This window comes from Delphinus delphis, chromosome 8 (genome assembly GCF_949987515.2).
Source record: "Delphinus delphis chromosome 8, mDelDel1.2, whole genome shotgun sequence".
NCBI classification, from domain to species: domain Eukaryota; kingdom Metazoa; phylum Chordata; class Mammalia; order Artiodactyla; family Delphinidae; genus Delphinus; species Delphinus delphis.
In genome coordinates this window covers 10,823,147-10,841,850 of record NC_082690.1, presented here as the reverse complement: position 1 = coordinate 10,841,850, position 18,704 = coordinate 10,823,147, and the positions used below count along the sequence as shown (strand labels likewise).

At 58.3% G+C, this 18,704-nt stretch overlaps 1 protein-coding gene and 1 long non-coding RNA gene across 2 annotated transcripts; one reads left to right on the top strand and one right to left on the bottom strand.

The window, feature by feature from the left end:
• Positions 1–2,232: 2,232 nt before the first annotated feature.
• On the top strand, positions 2,233–18,304 carry ROBO3 (roundabout guidance receptor 3). Its single transcript, XM_060017116.1, has 28 exons — positions 2,233–2,421; positions 5,440–5,766; positions 6,119–6,276; positions 6,764–6,884; positions 6,981–7,119; positions 7,440–7,567; positions 7,847–7,971; positions 9,133–9,304; positions 9,621–9,826; positions 10,045–10,126; positions 10,431–10,596; positions 10,782–10,948; positions 11,477–11,601; positions 11,791–12,016; positions 12,235–12,356; positions 12,615–12,786; positions 12,882–13,067; positions 13,904–13,927; positions 14,019–14,061; positions 14,260–14,399; positions 14,686–14,880; positions 15,050–15,188; positions 15,358–15,570; positions 15,952–16,100; positions 16,546–16,656; positions 16,862–17,029; positions 17,513–17,703; positions 18,053–18,304. Exons 1-27 carry the CDS (start codon positions 2,262–2,264, stop codon positions 17,671–17,673), a joined length of 4,125 nt encoding a protein of 1,374 aa, XP_059873099.1. The 5' UTR covers positions 2,233–2,261; the 3' UTR covers positions 17,674–17,703; positions 18,053–18,304.
• LOC132428916 (uncharacterized) lies at positions 7,521–11,837 on the bottom strand. The gene is made up of 3 exons (XR_009520257.1): positions 11,745–11,837; positions 11,028–11,090; positions 7,521–7,586 (listed from the first exon to the last, which is right to left on the bottom strand). It is a non-coding gene; the product is annotated as an uncharacterized lncRNA (long non-coding RNA).
• Positions 18,305–18,704: the final 400 nt, after the last annotated feature.

The following is an 18,704-nucleotide window of genomic DNA, read 5'->3' as shown; positions in this document are numbered from 1 at the left end:
TGTTTGCTGAGAGGCCCACCGGGAGCAAATCAGGGGATTAGGAGGGGGCAGGAGCCACATGGTGGGATGCGGTTTCCTGTCTGCTGCAGCCCTCCCTGCCCCAGAGCACGGCTGGTGCCAGGACGCCGGATTTCTGTCCTGGTTCATCCTCTGACGTGATGGAACCCAGGTGACCTGGGTGGGTCAGCAAGGAGGGGAGCAGAGGGCTCCTGAACCGGGAATCTGAAGCATCAGAGCAGAGCAAGTAGTCCAATTTCTCCTTAACGGATGGGCAAACAGGTCCAGAGTGTGAAATCTCACTGGCAAATATAGGATTGGGACGTCTGGGTTCGTCATTCCTGAAGGGATTGATTTCTGGTGGGAAAATCTAACCCTTATCACCTCTCTTATCTGAATGCAGCCTCGTCCTGGAACAAGGATCAGACGTCAGGTCCTATCTCTTAGTAACTGGTCCTTGAGAAAGAATGTCACCAGTTCCTCTCCCACCTACCCTAATTTAAGGTCCGCTGGGGTTTAAGTGTTTGTGGGGCGCCAGATTCCTAGTCCAGCAAGGACAGGCGGGGTGCTGAAAGAACAGCTCCTAGGGCGCAGCCTCCGGTGGGGCACGCCCTGCCCCACTGCCCCGCCCCGCCTCCGCCCTTCTTGCTTCTGGCCTGGCGAAGTCACGCGCAGAGCTGAGGCGGGGCGGGGGGCCGTAGGAAGGCACCTAAACGTCCGTTCGTTTGAGGCCCCCGAGGGCTGCTCTGAGGATTGAGGGAGGAGTTTGGGGACAAGCCCCCACCCCTTGACTAAGTCTCTAGTTCACTTGAGCGCTGCCTGCCTGAAATACCCAACTCCTGACTTAGCTTACGATGGGGTCTACGTCTGTGTAACACCCACCCCTCAGGATGTTGACCTGTTCACCTGCCTCTTCCCACTTCGGAAGCAGCCACTCCTCAAAGGTGATCTCCTCACACGGAGCCCTCCGGTTGAGCCAGAACCCCACCATCAGCAGGGCCTTAGCTCAGATAGGCCCGGGTCTCTCTTGCCCTGACACCCCAAGGCCACCCGTAGCCTAGGAAAGTGTGTGTGTGTGTGTGTGTGTGTGTGTGTGTGTGTGTGTGTGTGTGTGTGTGTTTGGAGGGGGGCGACTGGGAGATCTTCAGGTACAAAGAACGCCAGAAAAGCCAGAAGCTGGCGGGTGGGGGGGTGTCGTGTCCCCTCCCCCTAAGGAGGATCGTTATCAAGTTTGAACTGATTTGAGCGAGTCTTCCATCAACCCCATGTCTTCTCTTGCACTTGCCTTTACAGGAACAATATTGCTCTCTTTGTCTTAGCCCCAGACTCCCTGGCTCCCCTTCAGTCTCCTCCGAAAGGTGAGACAATTTAATAAAATATGTCAGAGCAAAGTAATGCAAAAGCATGCCGATAGATGCGAGATGCCTGGGTTTCCCTGGGCTTTCCGCCTCCAGTTTTATCCCTGTTGAGTATCCTCAGGAACTACTAGATTAGTGGTGCGTCTGGGGCAAGGACTCCCCGGTCAAGACGCGCCACCTCATCCCCCGGTCTCTCGGCTGCAAACCAGGCGACTGCTGGGCAAAGGGGTGGACGCACCGCGGAATTATTCTCCACCCACTTCCAACTCCCGCCCCAAACCACGCCAGCCGTCCGCACTCCCGCAGCAAAGCCCGGGGACTTGGGAGGAAGTGGAAGCCAGGACTTGGAGAGCTAGAGGAACGGTCTGGCCCTTTGCCTCAGTTTCCTAAAAGAGGAAAAGAGAGGAGGGATTCCTCCTTTGAAGTCAGGCAGAAGGGCAGAGTCCGAAAGAGCCTCATCCCTCATCTTGGGTGCTTTGAGAAAGGAGGGAAACTCTCCCGAGGTGTCCAGAACCGACGCGGGACTCGGGGCGCGGGGCGGGGACTCCGCATCTCGCGCGCGACGCGACTCTAGTCTCTGGCCCTGCTAATGGCCGTCGGGGTGGGGGTGGGAGGGTGGAAGGCGGCGGATTAATCCCTTAATTACGCGGTGATCCGCGTGGCACCTGCTTTCTGCCCGCCCAGCTCCCGGGGGACCCGGGCACGGCGGGTTGGAGAGAGAAGGACGAGGGAAGGAGGAGGGCACGCGGAGGCACGCGCGGTACCCAGGCGCGCCGGCAGGAGAGCGGCACCGTGGCTGGGACAGCGCGCAGAAGCTGTAGAGGGGCTTACGGCTCCCGGCCCGCGGGTCTCAGACCCAGGGGCTGGGCCCCGAGCCCCCAGCCCCGGTCCCAGTCGGGTCGCGCCATGCTGCGCTACCTGCTTAAAACGCTGCTGCAGATGAACTTGTTCGCGGACTCCTTGGGCGGAGACATCTCCAACTCCAGCGACCTGCTCTTTGGCTTCAACTCCTCGGTGGCGACGCTCAACCAAAGCCAGCTGACCCCCGGCGATCCTTATCTCAACGGTGAGACCCTGCGCCACGGGGACTTCGGATCCAGGGATGGGGTAAGGTGGGAGGGCGGCATGGACGGGGAGTCCAAAGCGCTCCTGCCCCAAGGTTCGGGACCCAGCTACTCCCTCCCACGCCTCCCGGGTGGTGGGGACCAATGGCTAGTTTGGGGCTTAAAGCACCTGAGTGGGGATATCGGCGGGAGATCGAGGGCTTGGGAGGAGTTGGCAGCTGAGTCCACCACTCCTCTCCTCCCCAACCGATGTCCACGGCCACCCCAGGTGAGAAGAACCTGAGTAAGAGAGGCCGGGACCCACAGCACGGAGGGTAGAGGAGGGGGCGCGGTCGCTGGAGGGCCTGGGCCAAGCCGGGCCACTCGGTGACCCACCCAGGTAACAGGTTTCCGTTCGGGACCCTAAGTTTTCCAAGAACTCACTTAGGACGAGGGTGATGACGCCAAAATGTTAAATGTGTTTGCTACAGAAGGCGACAGAGGCGGCGACCATTTCAGGGAAACTTAGAAGTTTGCCCCTCAGAGGTAGAACTCACCGCCGGCTCACCCCGGCAGAGCTGCGGCGGGCGGGCAGCGCTGGCTGGGAGGTCATTACCGCTAATTACGGTGATTAATAAATGATTGAGACAGCGCGCTTTCCCCTAGCGCTGCGGGGAGGCGGCGAGAGTAGATCTGCCGGAGCCTGGGGAGAGGGCCAATTGCGCCCCCTGCCGGCAGCATTGGGAACTCCCGCAGCCCTGAACGACTTTGCTGTTGATCCCCCTCTGGGCACAGCCTTCATCCCTCCGCCTCTACCCGCTCGAATCTACCAGCACCGTGCTGGGGACTCCAAGGTGGCAAGAAAGGAGACCCAGGCAATGGATGTGTGTTTGTGAGTGGGGTACTCCAGGTGCTGGGGGAGGAGCGCCAGAGCCTCATTAGCATGGTCATTAGCTATTCATTAGCTGCTGTCGAAGCATCTCCTGACACTGGGAATGACAGGGAAGAAATTCCAGGGAAAGGACGCCTGCAGCTGTGTCTACAGGAATTAGGGGGAAAGAGCCGATGAGAAGGGTGTGGTTTGTATGGAGGGAGCAAGGAGGAAGGAGATGGGGAATGAGATGGGATTCTCCAACCTCCTGACCCTCTTAGATTCCCAGGAGGTTAAGCACAGAGCCCTTCTCACGGACACCCAGACGCGCCTCTGCTCCCCCAGCACTCTTACAGTGTTTACACCACACATCGTCTCATTCAAACTCGAAAATTCAAAGAGGTGCGTTGATGGTCACATTTTGTGACTGAGAAAACAAACTCAGAGCGGATGAATAGTATCCTAATGGTCACGAAAGCAACGTAAAGCTTGGCAATAACAAACCAACTTCCATTACACCCAAAGGCCATGTGAAGGGGGGAAAGGGAATTTTGGGGCCTGGAAGAATCTGATTCAGGTAGAGACTGTAGAGGTCAAGATAAGGTAAGGTGGGCCAGGGAGGAAGAGCCCTTAACTAAAAGTAGAATAGCCACATTCATGGAGTCTTCTTCCAAGTGCTTTACATACACTCTGGTCTTGTGACAACCCTACCACCAGTGCCACATTACAGGTAAAGAAACTTCGACCCAGACAAGTTCAATAATTCGCCCTAGTTCTGACAGCTAGGAAGTGTCAGCGTCTGAGATTCCAGCCCCGGTCGCTTCCACGACACCCCTTGAGCTCTTATCCACTCTAGGGTCGCTCACGTGGGGTCTGGTCTGCCTAAACGGGGACTGGAATGGGATGGAGGAGAAGAAACGAGTGAGAAGCAGAGGTTTCCATCTGAAAGGGAGGAAATCGAGAAAAATTCCTTCCTTCCCTAAGTGGGAGGGAAACCGATCTTCTTGTCCCTAACCAGTTAGGTACCCTCTCCCCAGGACAGCAGCAGCACGGGGCAACCCGTGCAGCTTTGTCTCCACTAGAACTTCTTAAGAGACGGGGCTGAGAAATGAAACCCAATCCCGTACAGAGGCTGGAAGCAAGAGGTCCCCGCGGATTTTGGAACTGGGGGTGGGGTGGGGCGTTGGGGGCGGGGGCGGGGGAGGGAGGCAGAGAACAGAAGCACGGGGCTGTCCCTGGTTATTTAAGGACACCAGGTTACGCGAGGCGGCAGCGACGCCTACTGGCCATAGGTTACAAATCCATTTTTGACGAATCTGGGGGTGGGCGTCTGAGCTCAACCCGCTCGAGGATCCTGGATCCCAAACTGCAGAAGAAGAAGCGAGCAGAAATCTGTAGGCCAAGTGAGGGGCAGGAGTAGACATGCGGGTGAACGGATCTGAGTGACCAAGGAAAGTGAGGAATTCCTCTCTCAATGATTCTTAGCCTTTCTTAACTATTATCAACCTGTAGAATAATCTGTTGAAAACTATGCCCTCTTAGAAAAGGAGCGTTACTCACTATTCCACCATCATTTGCGTTCAATTCGCGTGACTTCACAGGACCCAGAAACGTGATTATCTGTGGGGTGTCAGTAAGAGGGCACTGTGCCTATTCACGGGCTCCAGGATAAGGAGTCCTAGCCCTCAGCCCATCATTCACTTCTTCCCTTTCCTAAGGGGGGGCCCCAGGCTGGGCCACAGTCTCCATATCGCTGGTCCGGGACCGCGCGGGGGCGAAGAACAAATTGTCGGCGCTGGTGCACCGCTTATGGTTGTTCACAGGTCTGTGAACCAGCGCGGGTGGGAGACTGAAAACCAGTCGGCTAGAGGCGCGGTCTACTTGCCAAGCCGTGGGCCAGTCACTCTGCACTTCAGCTTGGCAGGAGGCTGGCGTCGTTAGCCGGCCTAGAAAGCCGGCCTAGGAGCAGGTGTCCAGATTCCTCTACTGATCTGCCTGTCCACAGGCATCTTCTTTCCAGCCTAAGAACGTGCGGGGCACCTGTCCCGAAGGAGATACTCGACCCTACACACAGAGAGGGTGGGCAGGAGGGGATCTTTCTTCTCTCTGGAGATTCGATCTTTCTCCCGGTTTCCGGGTCTGAATGCTCTGCGCCCCCCACCCCCCTCAGGGTCAAAGGTCGGGCCGGAGGACGCGATGCCGCGCATCGTGGAGCAGCCGCCAGATCTGCTGGTCTCCCGAGGCGAGCCGGCCACGCTGCCCTGCCGCGCGGAGGGCCGGCCGCGGCCCAACATCGAGTGGTACAAGAATGGGGCGCGCGTGTCCACCGCGCGCGAGGACCCGCGCGCACACCGCCTGCTTCTGCCCAGCGGCGCCCTCTTCTTCCCGCGCATCGTGCATGGGCGCCGCGCGCGGCCGGACGAGGGTGTCTACACTTGCGTGGCGCGCAACTACCTGGGAGCGGCGGCTAGTAGAAACGCCTCTCTAGAAGTGGCAGGTAGGAGTCTCCTGGTTGCTTCCAGAGCCTCGGGAAGACGGGAGGGCACCGGGTAATCCCATCCAGAGCCAGGCCCAATCTCAACCCATTCAGCAGCTTCCCTTTGGGACTAAGACCTTTGGTCTCTAAAGCCCTCGCTTTGGTCGGATGAGGAAGTGGGCCTGGTGTTGTCGCAACCCGGGAAGAGTTCCGGTCTGCGGTCTGTGGTGATCCATCTCTCCCCAAAACACTTTCCTATGTCCTCACCCAGTTATGTCACCCCACACCCTATTTATTCCCGTGGTCATTCATTCTCTCTCTCTCTCTCTCTCTCTCTCGCTCTCGCTCTCGCTCTCGCTCTCCCTCTCTCCAGTCCTCCGCGATGATTTCCGGCAGTCTCCTGGGAACGTGGTGGCGGCCGTGGGGGAGCCCGCGGTAATGGAATGCGTGCCCCCCCGCGGCCACCCAGAGCCTTCCGTGTCCTGGAAGAAGGATGGTGCTAGACTCAAGGAGGAGGAGGGAAGGATCACGGTGAGGGGTGGGGCCACGGCTGGGGATCCGACCGGGAGCCAGGGTCGGGGCCAGGGACATCCTGAGGGGCGAAGCCCTAGGCTAGGGGTCTGGGACATGTGTCAGAGGAGGAAGGCCTGAGTCTAAAGGTCTTGGAGGGGCCGGGGGGAATGACCTGGAGGCGATAAGACAAGAGATTTGAAATTGGGGTATTAGCTAACCAGAGGCTGAGAGTCAGCTACTGAGTGGGGGATAAATCAGCAGAGGTAGGACGGAATCAGTGTAAGAAGGTGGGGATTATGATGCCCCAGGGACTGGTGGGAGGTGGTCTGGGCTGTGGGAGAAATGATACACTTGAGCCCCCACCTTGCGCAAATCACTCAAGGATTCCTTATCTGATAAGTGGGTCAAATTCACTGGTCTTCTTCATTGGCTTGCTGTGAGGATCAGATAAACAAATAGGCTTTGATGGCTATAAAGGATCAAAGTTTCCATTATTACTCTGCAGCTCCGTGGAGGGAAGCTGATGATGTCACATACGCTCAAGAGTGATGCAGGGATGTATGTGTGCGTGGCCTCCAACATGGCAGGAGAACGGGAGAGTGGGGCAGCCAAACTTGTGGTCCTGGGTAGGCACGTGGGGTTGTGGAGTTATGGGAGTGTGTAGCCTGGGGAGTGAGTAACTGAGCTGACCTCCTGACTACTCACTCACTCACTCTGCACAGAGCGTCCCTCATTCCTGCGTAGACCAGTGAATCAGGTGGTCCTGGCTGATGCCCCCGTGGACTTCCCATGTGAGGTGCAGGGGGATCCCCCGCCTCGTCTACGCTGGCGCAAGGAGGATGGGGAACTGCCCACAGGCAGGTGAGAAGCCCCCTCCTACCGCCTGTGAGGAGACCCAATCAGCTCAAGAACATACCCAGCCCTAGAAAGCTGGGGCGGGGCGGGGGGACAGGAAGGCAGATGCCTCTCACTTGCTGGCACAGAGAAGTCTGTTCCCCAGAGCCTGTGGCCCCTGCGCTAACCAGTCCCCACCCCCGTTCATGGGTCCATGGGTAGCAGCTTCTGTCCCTGTTGAGGTCTACCTTGTCCTTATGTACCCTGATCCTGGTGTCTGTCCTGGGGTGGGTGAGAAAGGGTGTGTAGCTGTGGCCAATCCAGCCTGGGGGTGGGGGGTGGAGCAGGTATGAGATCCGGAGCGACCACAGCCTTTGGATCGGGCGTGTGAGCGCTGAAGATGAGGGGACTTACACCTGTGTGGCGGAGAACAGCGTGGGCCGCGCCGAAGCATCCGGCTCCCTCAGTGTTCACGGTGAGGGCCCCACCTGGGACTGCCTGCAGCAGGGATGAGACGAGGGAAGACGGAGGATGGGTGGAGGTGGAGAATGAGGAGAAAGGACAGAGCAGGAGATATGAGTGCATCCCCTGAGACTTCTGGAAGGAGAGGAAGGATGGGAAAGCTAAGCAGGCTTGAGCAAAAGACGGACATCTGCTCCTGCTTAAGCCAAGCTCAGGCGTCTCTCTCCTGTTTCCTGTCTCCCTTCTTAGTACCCCTGACTCCCTGTTCCTTTATCTCCCCTCCCCTTCCCAGTCCCACCCCAGCTGGTGACCCAGCCCCAGGACCAGATGGCGGCTCCTGGAGAGAGCATAGCTTTCCAGTGCGAGACCAAAGGAAACCCCCCGCCTGCCATCTTCTGGCAAAAGGAGGGAAGTCAAGTAGGTGGCCAGCTCCACAGGCCTTCCCACCAGCTTCTCCTCTGGGTCTCAGCCGTCCTCCTTCTACATTCTGCAAACTTCTCTCTGGGGTTCAGTCTTAGCTTTCCTTCCAGAAACCTGTGCAAGTTATTTGGGAGGATTAAATAAGATAGTGAATATAAAAGGCCTGGAACATATGATAATATGTTTTGGTGGTAGGGAACAGTCCTGTATTTTCTTGGAGAATCTTTCTGTTTTGGGCAAGGCTGTCCTGAGGATGTAGCAGATCCAATTAGCTCCTTCCTCCTCCCCACGCCTGGGGTCTGGGCTTTAACATTCTGCTCTGGAAAGCGAGTACTGTACCAAAGCTGCTCAGGGTAGAACATTACACGCTTTTCTAATTACAAAGGACTTCCACCAGGGGGAGCTCACAGACACCCCTCAACCTCAGCAAGCAAATCTCAGCATATAGAATTGGAATGAACATGAACTGAAGTTACAACACAAGTAACTCCCTCCAAGGGGAGGGAGTTGTGCCAGCAAGTGAGAGAAACAGGGTCAGTAGAAGAATAAAATAAGTCTCATTAACCCCATCCCACTGGGAAACCAGGCCACCCACTGCCTCGTTGCAAATCCACAGCCACAATTTTCCAGCATCTTCTCTAGCACTGGGGACTGCTGCATTTTAATTAGATTCTTAAATGAATCAAAATGCTGATGGTAGTAGAGGGTGGGAACAAGTGTCAGTCAGGGGCTCAGCATGATGTCATTAAAACGCTTCCTTACCTTCTGTGTATCTAACGTAAAATGTTAAAGCCAGAAAGAAGGGGAAAGCACTTAACATTTATCATCCAATGTATTGAAAGGGTTTCAGGTAATCACTTGACTGAATCCTCGTAAGTATCCTCTAAGAGTCAAATCTGGGGAAATTGGGGCTCAGGAAGGTTAAATAGCTTGCTCAGTTTCCTGACTGGTAGAGCCGGGATGTGCACCCCCCAAATCATCTAATAAAACTCCCTTATTCTTGTGAATAGGGTTAACTAGTTTGCCTAAGGTCACAACACTGGCTTTGGACAGAGTATGAACTAGAAGCTTAGGAATTCTCTGGATCCTGGGGTTGGTGAGAATGGGGAGCTCTCCCTGCCAGCTGCCAGGTGGCTTGGTTGCTTGCTCTGTCCCCAGGCCCTGCTATTCCCCAGTCAGTCACTTCAGCCCACGGGGCGCTTCTCAGTCTCTCCCAGAGGCCAGCTCAGCATCGCTGAAGTGCAGAGCGGGGATGCTGGCTACTACGTGTGCCAGGCTGTCAGTGTGGCCGGCAGCATCTTGGCCAAGGCTCTGTTGGAGGTGAAAGGAGGTACGTGCCCATGGAGACAGGGCTGGACTCACGGCCTGGAAGGAAATCATGGCTTAAAGAGATCTGTTTTTCTTGGATTCGCTGTAATATGTCTGCAAGGGGAGAGGCATGTTCCTGAGACATGTCCTTGAAGTTTGGAAATCAGGTACAGAAGCCACTAGTAGATGGCTGATCCCACACACAGACAACAGATAGTTATGGAAGCCCCCCTGCAATATCCAGGGGAGGGGAAGTGAAGGAGCAGAGATGAGGACAAGGGGCTGGTTGCCTGAACCCAGGACCCTCGCCTGAGGTGCCCAAGTTCTTCCTCTCTCAGCCTCCCTGGATGGGCTGCCTCCCATCATCCTCCAGGGACCAGCCAATCAGACGCTGGCACTTGGCTCCTCTGTGTGGCTGCCATGCAGAGTGACTGGGAACCCTCAACCTAGTGTCCAGTGGAAGAAGGATGGGCAGTGGCTGCACGGGGATGACGTCCAGCTCAACCTAATGGCCAACGGTACCCTGCACATTGCCAGTGTGCAGGTGAGTCTCACTCCTGGGGCCCAAGTAACTGAGAATGGCCACGTGGTCCACATGCCCAACTCCAGTACCTGCTGCAGCTTGAACTCCACCTCTGCCCCTCTGCTCTCAGACCACCTAGAGTGGACAGCATCCTCCCCATCCTTCCGTATACCCACCTCCACTCCTTCGGCCTACCTTGCTCCACTCCCAGTTTGCCAGTCCTCCACCCTCTCCTGCAGGAGATGCACATGGGATTCTATAGCTGTGTGGCCAAGAGTTCCACAGGGGAGGCCACCTGGAGTGGCTGGCTGAGGAAGCGGGGTGAGTTTTTCCTTTGTTCCCTTGTTTTGCCAGCACCCTTCTCCAAACCTGCTTCAAAGGTGGCCAGTACCTCCCCAAACCCCAGGACTGATTTTATCTTCCAAATGCCATGGCCATGGTGGTGGGGAAAAGGAGGACAGAAGTGGTGCCCTTGGGAGGCACATGTGAGCAGGGGTTAGTTCACTATGTCCCCCCTCCACCATCACCACTGTCACAGCGCCACAGCTCCTCTGGGAAGGAGGAAGGTTACGCTGGGGCCATCTTTTCCCCATCCTTCTACTCAAAGATTATCTCCTCACTGCAGAAGACTGGGGAGTATCACCAGACCCCCCTACAGAACACAGTACCCCTCCGGGGCCTCCCTCGCAACCAGTGGTCACTGACATTACCAAGAACAGCATTACCCTGACCTGGAAGCCTAACCCACAAGCTGGGGCCACAGTCACCTCTTATGTGATAGAGGCCTTCAGGTAAGGAGAAGGTTTTGAATGCAAACATGGAAAGTTACCAGGAGGGGCCCCTGTGTCCTTAAAGGCTTTGCTGTTGTGGTGAGAGGTTTGCCAGGGTGAGGAGGTAGTAGGGGGTGACAGAGAATGGATGAGATGAAATAGACAGGTTGGGCTCGGACAGCTCTGTCACCTCATTCTTGTTGTAGTCAAGCCTCTGGCAACATGTGGCGGACGGTGGCAGACGGCGTGCAGCTGGAGACACACACTGTCAGTGGCCTGCAGCCCAATACCATCTACCTGTTCCTGGTGCGAGCCGTGGGAACCTGGGGCCTCAGTGAGCCCAGCCCCGTCTCCAAGCCCGTCCGCACCCAGGGTGAGTAAGGTCAGGGTCTCTGGATCATGGGTATAACGTGCAACATGGCAGAGCGCCCCCTCCCCACAAACCATAGCACCTGCCTGGTTCCAGGTCTGTCCTGGTGGCCCGGCCTGGAATAGGTGGTCATGCTTTCCTTTCACTGAGGGAACAAGAGAAGAGGAGAGAGAGAAAGAGAGGAAGATTGATTCAGTCATGTTGGTAGCTCCTCACTTCTGAGGCTTTACCCACAGATAACGCAGATTATAAGTAGAAGGAAACTTGGGGGGTCATCTTCATGTGAGAGATGAGGAACAGGGCCTTTAAAGGGCGCATATGTAGCCATGCAGAAAGAATACTCATGTTAGCTGGACACCCTGGCCCACCTCTGGAAGCTCTTCCTCTGACCAGCCTGTTCCTGACCCTGGGATGTGCTTCAAAGTACTAAGTAGTGGTCTGTGGGGCAGGGCAGAGGTGGAACATACTCGCACTCTCAGTCCTGACTCCCTGTCCCGGAGGCCCCTGCTGAGTGGGCTCTTTGGTCAATAGACAGCAACCCATCCGGGCCAGTGGAGGAGGACCCGTGGAGAGGCCAGCGGGGACTGGCTGAAGTGGCTGTGCGTCTGCAGGAGCCCGTAGTCCTTGGGCCCCGGACCCTGCAGGTGTCCTGGACTGTGAGTGTGGCCTAGGGATGAGGCTAAGGGTGGAGATGATGATGGGGGACAAAAGGGCCTCCAAGAATTGGTATGGGAGAGTGCGAGGTGAGTGGCTGGGGAAGATGGGTGAGTGGAGGAGGGGCTGGGACTGGAGGACTTACGTGGCTCCAGCTCTCCCCCTGGTGTGCTTTGTCCTGTCTCCCACAGGTAGATGGCCCAGTCCAGCTGGTACAAGGTTTCCGGGTGTCTTGGAGGGTAGCAGGTCCTGATGGGGGAAGCTGGTCAGTGCTGGACCTACAGTCCCCAAACCAGCAAAGTACTGTGCTAAGAGGACTCCCCCCAGGGACTCAAATTCAGATCAAGGTTCAAGCCCAAGGCCAGGAGGGGCTGGGGGCTGAAAGCCCCTTGGTGACCAGGAGCATTCCTGAGGAGGGTAAGGGGGTGGGACCCAGAGCTGATGGGTGGACAAGAGGGAAGAAGGAGTGGGGGAGGATGAAGGTTTGCCTGGGGAGAGCAAGGAGCCGGTGGGAAGGGGGGATGCATCTCACTTCCCTAAGATGTTAGAACTGGGAGGATGAGGAAGGTTGGGGCAGGAGGGGCAACTTGCAATGACTGTCTGTGTCCTTCTCACCATGCTTCACCCTGGCCCAGCCCCCAGTGGTCCCCCCCAGGGAGTGGCAGTGGCCTTGGGGGGTGACGGCAACAGCAGTATCACTGTGTCTTGGGACCCTCCGCTCCCCTCCCAGCAAAATGGGGTCATCAAGGAATACCAGGTGCAGGGGTTGAGGAGGTGGGCGGGCTGGGGAGTGGAGGGAGAGGGAGGATGGAGGGGTTAGGATTCGGGAGGAGGGAACCTAGGACTGGCTCTGGGACTGGAGACGAGGCTGGGGGAAGAGGAGAGAGGTTTCAGAGTGCCCTCTCTGAGTTGAATTACGCCCGGCTAAGCCCCTTCTACCATTCAGAGCTTCAAGTTTCCCCGTGAGGCCAGAAGCCACTTCTGAATCTCTAAACCCGGGTCTCGGCCTCCCCAGATCTGGTGCCTGGGCAATGAGAGCCGCTTCCACCTCAATCGGTCCGCGTCAGGCTGGGCGCGCTCGGCGGTGTTCCGGGGACTGCTGCCCGGTCTCCTCTACCGGATCCAGGTCGCGGCGGCCACCAGCGCGGGCGTGGGCGTGGCCAGTGCCCCGGTGTCGGTGCAGCTGCGTGAGTCCGGAGGGGGTGGGAGGGCGGGGCTGGGAGTTAAGGGGGGTCCTGGGGTAGCGGTGCCTCTACTCCCCTCACCTCTCTGACCCCCACAGCGTCTCCGCCGGAACTGGAGCCTGGGCTCGAGGCGGGCCCAGGGCTGGCGGAGCGGCTGGCGAGGGTGCTGCGGGAGCCCGCCTTCCTCGCGGGCAGCGGCGCCGCGTGCGGGGCGCTGCTCCTTGGGCTCTGCGCCGCCCTCTACCGGCGCCAGAGGCAGCGCAAGGAGCTCAGTCACTACACGGGTGAGAGCCCGGCCCGGGGGCAGCGCGGGCCGGGGGGCACAAGGGCGTCCCGGAGATGGAAAGGAGGGCCTTGGAGTGGGCGGAGCCTGGAGATCCCGCCCCCCCAGGGAGGGAGGCGGGGAGGATGGAAAGAGAGGAGGAGGGGCTCAACAGCTCCCGGAGCGGCGTCGGGCGAGGGGTCGCACGGGAACTCAGCCCCTTGGACAGGGGCCGGGTGCCCAAGATGGAACCGAGAGCTGTCGGGACCTGGGCTTGGGGGGTGGGGTGACGGGGAAGATCGGGGCCCAGAGGGGGCGGGGCGGGACCTGAGTTTGCTGAGAGGAGTGAGATTTGTCCTTAAAATGCCTCGGGAAGGAGCAGGCTTTGCGGTCAGCCTCAGTAGAGAAGGGGCAAGTCTGGGGGGCGGGGGGCGGAAACTCACTTCCTGGGGGTCGGGGGCTGGCAGAGGGAGTGTGGCCAGGATCCCAGGCGATAAATTGTCAGGCGGGGTCTGGATGGAAAGGGGGGACCCGCTGAAAGGAGGAGACTTGAGTTCTGCTTCTCCCTGGGAAGGGGCGTGTCCGGAGAGATGCGAGGTCTCTTAGTTCAGAGGTTCTCAATCTTCGCTACCAGGAGTCACTTGGGGAGCTTTAGAAAATTACTGATGCCTGAGTCGCACCCCTAGGAATTCCGATGAAATTGGTCTAGGGTTTCACAGGTGACCAACTCCTGTGAAATTGGTCACAACCTGAGTGGTGGAATTAGGACCACGCCCAAGGAGTGGACCAGAATATGGATATTTCTGACTTTTCTCCCCATTTCCCCTCTTCTTTCTCTCACGGGTTCCTTTTCGGAAGCCTCCTTTGCTTACACACCTGCAGGTAAGACATCTCTGCCCCCGGGGTGGGGGAGGGGAGGGGTTCGGACCCCAGGTAGCCGCGCTTCTCACACTCTCCCCGTCGTCTTCCCCAGTGTCCTTCCCACACTCAGAGGGCCTGTCGGCAGCCAGTTCCAGGTAATTCTCTTAGCTCATCTCCCCAGGATGAGGCCACTCCCTTCGTCCCAGGCCCAGCTGCCTCCCCGTGCTGACCTCCGCCCTCCTCTCACCGCCACACTCACCGTTACTGTCCTCCAGCTCCCATTACCCCTGCCTCCCTTACTTCGCTGGCCTCTTCAGGCTCTCTGTCCCCAGCGTTCACCTGCTGTCCCTCAGGCCACCAATGGGCCTCGGCCCTGCTCCTTACCCGTGGCTGGCAGACTCGTGGCCGCACTCATCTCGCAGCCCCTCGGCCCAGGAACCCAGGGGAAGCTGCTGCCCCAGCAATCCTGACCCAGACGACAGATATTACAATGGTGAGGAGTTCTGCTTCCCTCAGGGGTACACCAGGAGGCCCTGCACCCTCTCTCCTCCCGACCGGCTGGGGCAAACTGAAGGGGGCCAAGGGGTCCCAGTCTTGCTGAGGCTGCGTGATCCTTGGGAGGCTGTGAGTTGGGGGAGCCTCTCTCATGCCTTACCTTTACCCCGGATTGGGATAGGGGAAGAGGCGGCATCCCCTTGTGCCCTCCATTCTCCTGTTGTCCTCTATTTTTCTGTCTCTGCCCCGTCTCCTCCCCGGGCCTCCCTCTTTCTCCCCCTCAGAAGCAGGGATCTCCCTTTACCTGGCTCAGACGGCCCGGGGAGCTGCCGCCTCTGCTGAGGGTCCTGTCTACAGCACCATTGACCTGGCCGGCGAGGAGCTGCAGACCTTCCACGGGGGGTTCCCTCCACATCCCTCAGGGGAGCCAGGCGACTGGAGCCAGTATGCTCCTCCAGAATGGAGCCAGGGGGACAGTGGTAGGACTCCAGTTCCCAACACCCCCATTTTAGCCCTGAGCAGCATCTTCCCCAAAGAGTATCCTCCACCCTCCCTTCTGGGACCTAGCCCAGCACTCCTTTCTGACGCGCCTCACCTCTGCCTCTTTCCTGCCTGTATCTTGCTGTGGCCCCATCCTGCTCTCCTCAGGAGCCAGGGGGGGCAAAGTAAAGCTTCTGGGGAAACCTGTACAGATGCCCTCTCTCAACTGGCCAGAAGCGCTGCCACCCCCGCCCCCTTCCTGTGAACTGAGCTGCCTAGAGGGGCCTGAGGAGGCGCTGGAGGGCCGGTAAGGATGCGCCTCGCCTGCAGATGCCCTGTACACGTGGGACCAGCCCAGGGCCTCCTGTCAGCGGAGGGCAAAGATGCTGGGAGAAGAAGGGAAGGGGGCAGCGGAAGGCCAAAGGGAGGGTATGAAGCTACTCAGTCACCCCGCCCTCCTGCCTCTTTGCCCCCAGCTCAGAGCCGGAAGAGTGGGGCCCACCAGTGCCCGAGAGGAGCCACGTGGCAGAGCCCAGCACCAGCGGGGGGTGCTTGGTCCCTCCGTCCCGAGGGGAAACCCCCTCTCCCACACCTTCCTATGGACAGCAGTCCACAGCCACTCTTACCCCCTCACCTCCTGACCCTCCCCAGCCCCCCACTGACATTCCCCATCTCCACCAGACGCCCAGGTAGGGAGGTGTATAGTACCTTGCATGTTACAGGCCCTCCGTACATATCTATCCAGTGGGTGAATGGGTGGGTGACCAGATGGATGGATGAATCTGGGGCCCAGAGGTCTCATGGCTGTATCAGGGTGCAAGTGTGATTTGGGGAGAAATGTGGAGGCTGGCAAGGTCTCTCACTCCCGACACTCATTGGAGGGACTCTGCAAGCTTCCTGGGGCATTTCAAAGTTGGCTTTCCTCGTATTCCACGAGCATGGGCGCCTTGTGGAGGACGAGCTGTGTCTTATTCATCTGAGTGTTAGGTTGATTGTTTAGCATGGTGCCTGGCACACAATAGGCACTTACTGTCTGTTGAGCGAACAAATGAAGCCTCATGTCATTGCAGGAGGGCGCCCCTTGGGCCAAGTTCCCCTCTCAGTGTATCCCAGCCCACGCTGAGTAGCCGTGAAGGGAGGCCTGCTGACCTGGGTGCTGACCCCACGGCCCTCCATCACAGCCCCAGCGCTGCCGCTAGTACAGCCAGCAGTGCCCCAGGTGAGTCTGTAGACCCCTCAACTGGCCTCCACCTCCCCACCTCCCGGAAGCTTGTTTCCCCTTCACCCTCAAGCCCCTTTCTTTTTTTTTTTTTTAAAATAACTTTATTTATTTATTTATTTTTGGCTGCATTGGGTCTTTGTTGCTGTGCGTGGGCTTTCTATAGTTGTGGCGAGCGGGGGCTACTCTTCGTTGCGGTGTGCGGGGTTCTCATTGCAGTGGCTTCTCTTGTGGAGCATGGGCTCTAGGCGCGCGGACTTCAGTAGTTGTGGCGCACGGGCTCAATTGTTCCGTGGCCTGTGGGATCTTCCCAGACCAGGGCTCGAACCCGTGTCCCCTGCATTGGCAGGCGGATTCTCAACCACTGCGCCACCAGGGAAGCCCCTAAGCCCCTTTCTTGATCCACTCTCTTACCCGCTCCTACCCCCATCTCCCAATGCCACAGGGAGAACCCGGCAGGCGCCTGGGGAGATGACTCCTCCACTTCACGGGCCCCGTGCCCGAATCCGGAAGAAACCCAAGGCTCTTCCCTACCGGCGGGAGCACAGTCCTGGGGGTGAGGGGGCCGTGAGCCTGGGAGGTGGTGACAGTAGGGGAAGCAGGCAGATAACCAAGGTTGAGCTCTGCGGGTTGGAGGAGGGAGCGAGTGGACCCAAACCTTGGGCTGCTCGTTCAGCGCCCTCTGACGCCGGGGAGTGGGAGTGGGAGAAAGGCCCGTATAGGGAGAAGCAGGAGAGCGCTGAAAACAGGTCTCTCCCCAGACTTGCCGCCCCCTCCCTTGCCGCCACCGGAGGAAGAGGCAAGCTGGGCCCTGGGGCTGAGGGTGGCAGGCAGCATGTCCTCCTTGGAACGGGAGCGGGAACACAGTGGGGAGAGGAGAGTGGCGCAGGCCGGGCCCCTGGGGGCCTGGCGGGGCCCGCACCTGGATGGTAAGGAGGGCCCCTGCTGCACAAGAGGGTGGGCGCTGCGACTGGAGCCTAACAGGGTGGTACGGACCGTGCCACTGATGCACTCATTTTCAACCCAGCTCACCCCTGACCTCCAGCTGGGAGGAGGTCAACATTTGCTCAACATCAAAGACACTTGTCTCTCCAGCTCTCTTTGAGCAAAATCCCCTTAAGTTCCCAAGTTGTATCCGTTCCCAGGACTGAAGCCCAGAGGAGAAAAGAGAGGGGGCCGGACGCTCTGTCCCTCCTTTCCCAAGGCCCTCTCTGCGTGGGAGTTCCCCACGGGTTTCTGAGCACGTGTTATGTAAAGGCCATGGGCTGTGCGCTCTGCTTCTCCTCAGCCCCCAGGATGGTCTGCCCTCAACTCTGCTTCCAGAGCTGGGATGGCGGTTAGGGGGGCACGGGGGCAAGCAGCGATGTTCTCCCCCTGCCTGGGCCCAAATGCCCCTCTGTCTCGTGCTGCAGAAGAGGCCTGGCTCCCCTACAGCCGACCAAGCTTCCTGTCCCGGGGCCAGGGCACCAGCACCTGTTCCACAGCCGGCAGCAACTCTTCGAGAGGCTCCGGCAGCTCTCGGGGCTCCCGGGGCCCTGGCCGGAGCCGGAGCCGGAGCCAGAGCCGGAGCTAGAGCCAAAGGCCAGGACAGAAGCGTGGAGAGGTAGGGGCTGGGGATGGCAAAAAATGAGAGTGGAGGGCTAGGGAGCATGGGCCACGGGATGATTAAAACTAGGAAGGCAGAGAGGTCCTCTGGGGGAAGTGTCAAAAGGAAGGGACCCCGTGAGTAAGGAGGAAGAGAGGACTCCTGGAGCACAGGTGACAAAGGATGAAGACAGATGACATAACAGAGGGGCCAGGCTCTGTAGGAGAGCTGGATCGGGAGAGAGGCTGACCAGAAATGAGGTGCATCCCCACTGGGTCCTGTTTGTCCCGACCAGCACCTTACAAACCAGCCTCTCTCTCTCTCTCTCTCTCTCTCTCTCTCCCCCCCCCCACCCCTCTGTCTCTAGGAACCAAGATGACCTTTGATGAGCTACCAGAAATTCCATGGGGAAGGGCGTGTCCCTGGGCCCGGAGCCTGAGCAAGAGCCCCTCCCCTTGGTGAATGAGGGCTGAGCGGAGAGGAGCAGGGAAGAGTCTCTTCCCTCTCAGCAATGATGCATGGGGCTCCCTGAGAAATTGGCCTAGAAGCCAGGAGCCAGCTCTTCCCTTGCCATCTGGGACCCATTCATAAGAAAGACAATAAAAAGAGTCTGATCAGAGCGCTGGGCCCTGTTTGTCTGGTTTTGTGCAGGATGTGGGGAGGAAGGGGGCTGCGAGCGTGTGTATATCATTTGAGCTTCTTCGGCTGAAAGCACTAGGGGAGGGCAGGGCTAAGAGATGCCACCTGTTTTGCCTCCAGAAGGAGCTGAAGCCACCGTCTTCCCAGTTACAACCAGAAGGACTTTCCGAATAACCAACGGCGAGAATCTTGTCCCGCCTTCCCAGAGCGGAGCCAGGCCCTCCCTTGGTGCCCTCCTCCCCTATCAGGAAATATACCCCTTACAATAACAGTAATTTTTAAAAACTCAAAGAAAGGAGGAGCTGATGGGGGAAATCCCAGCCAAGAAGGAAAAACAGGCTTTTGCAGACAACCACCCACAACCCCTCACAAAGGGTGTG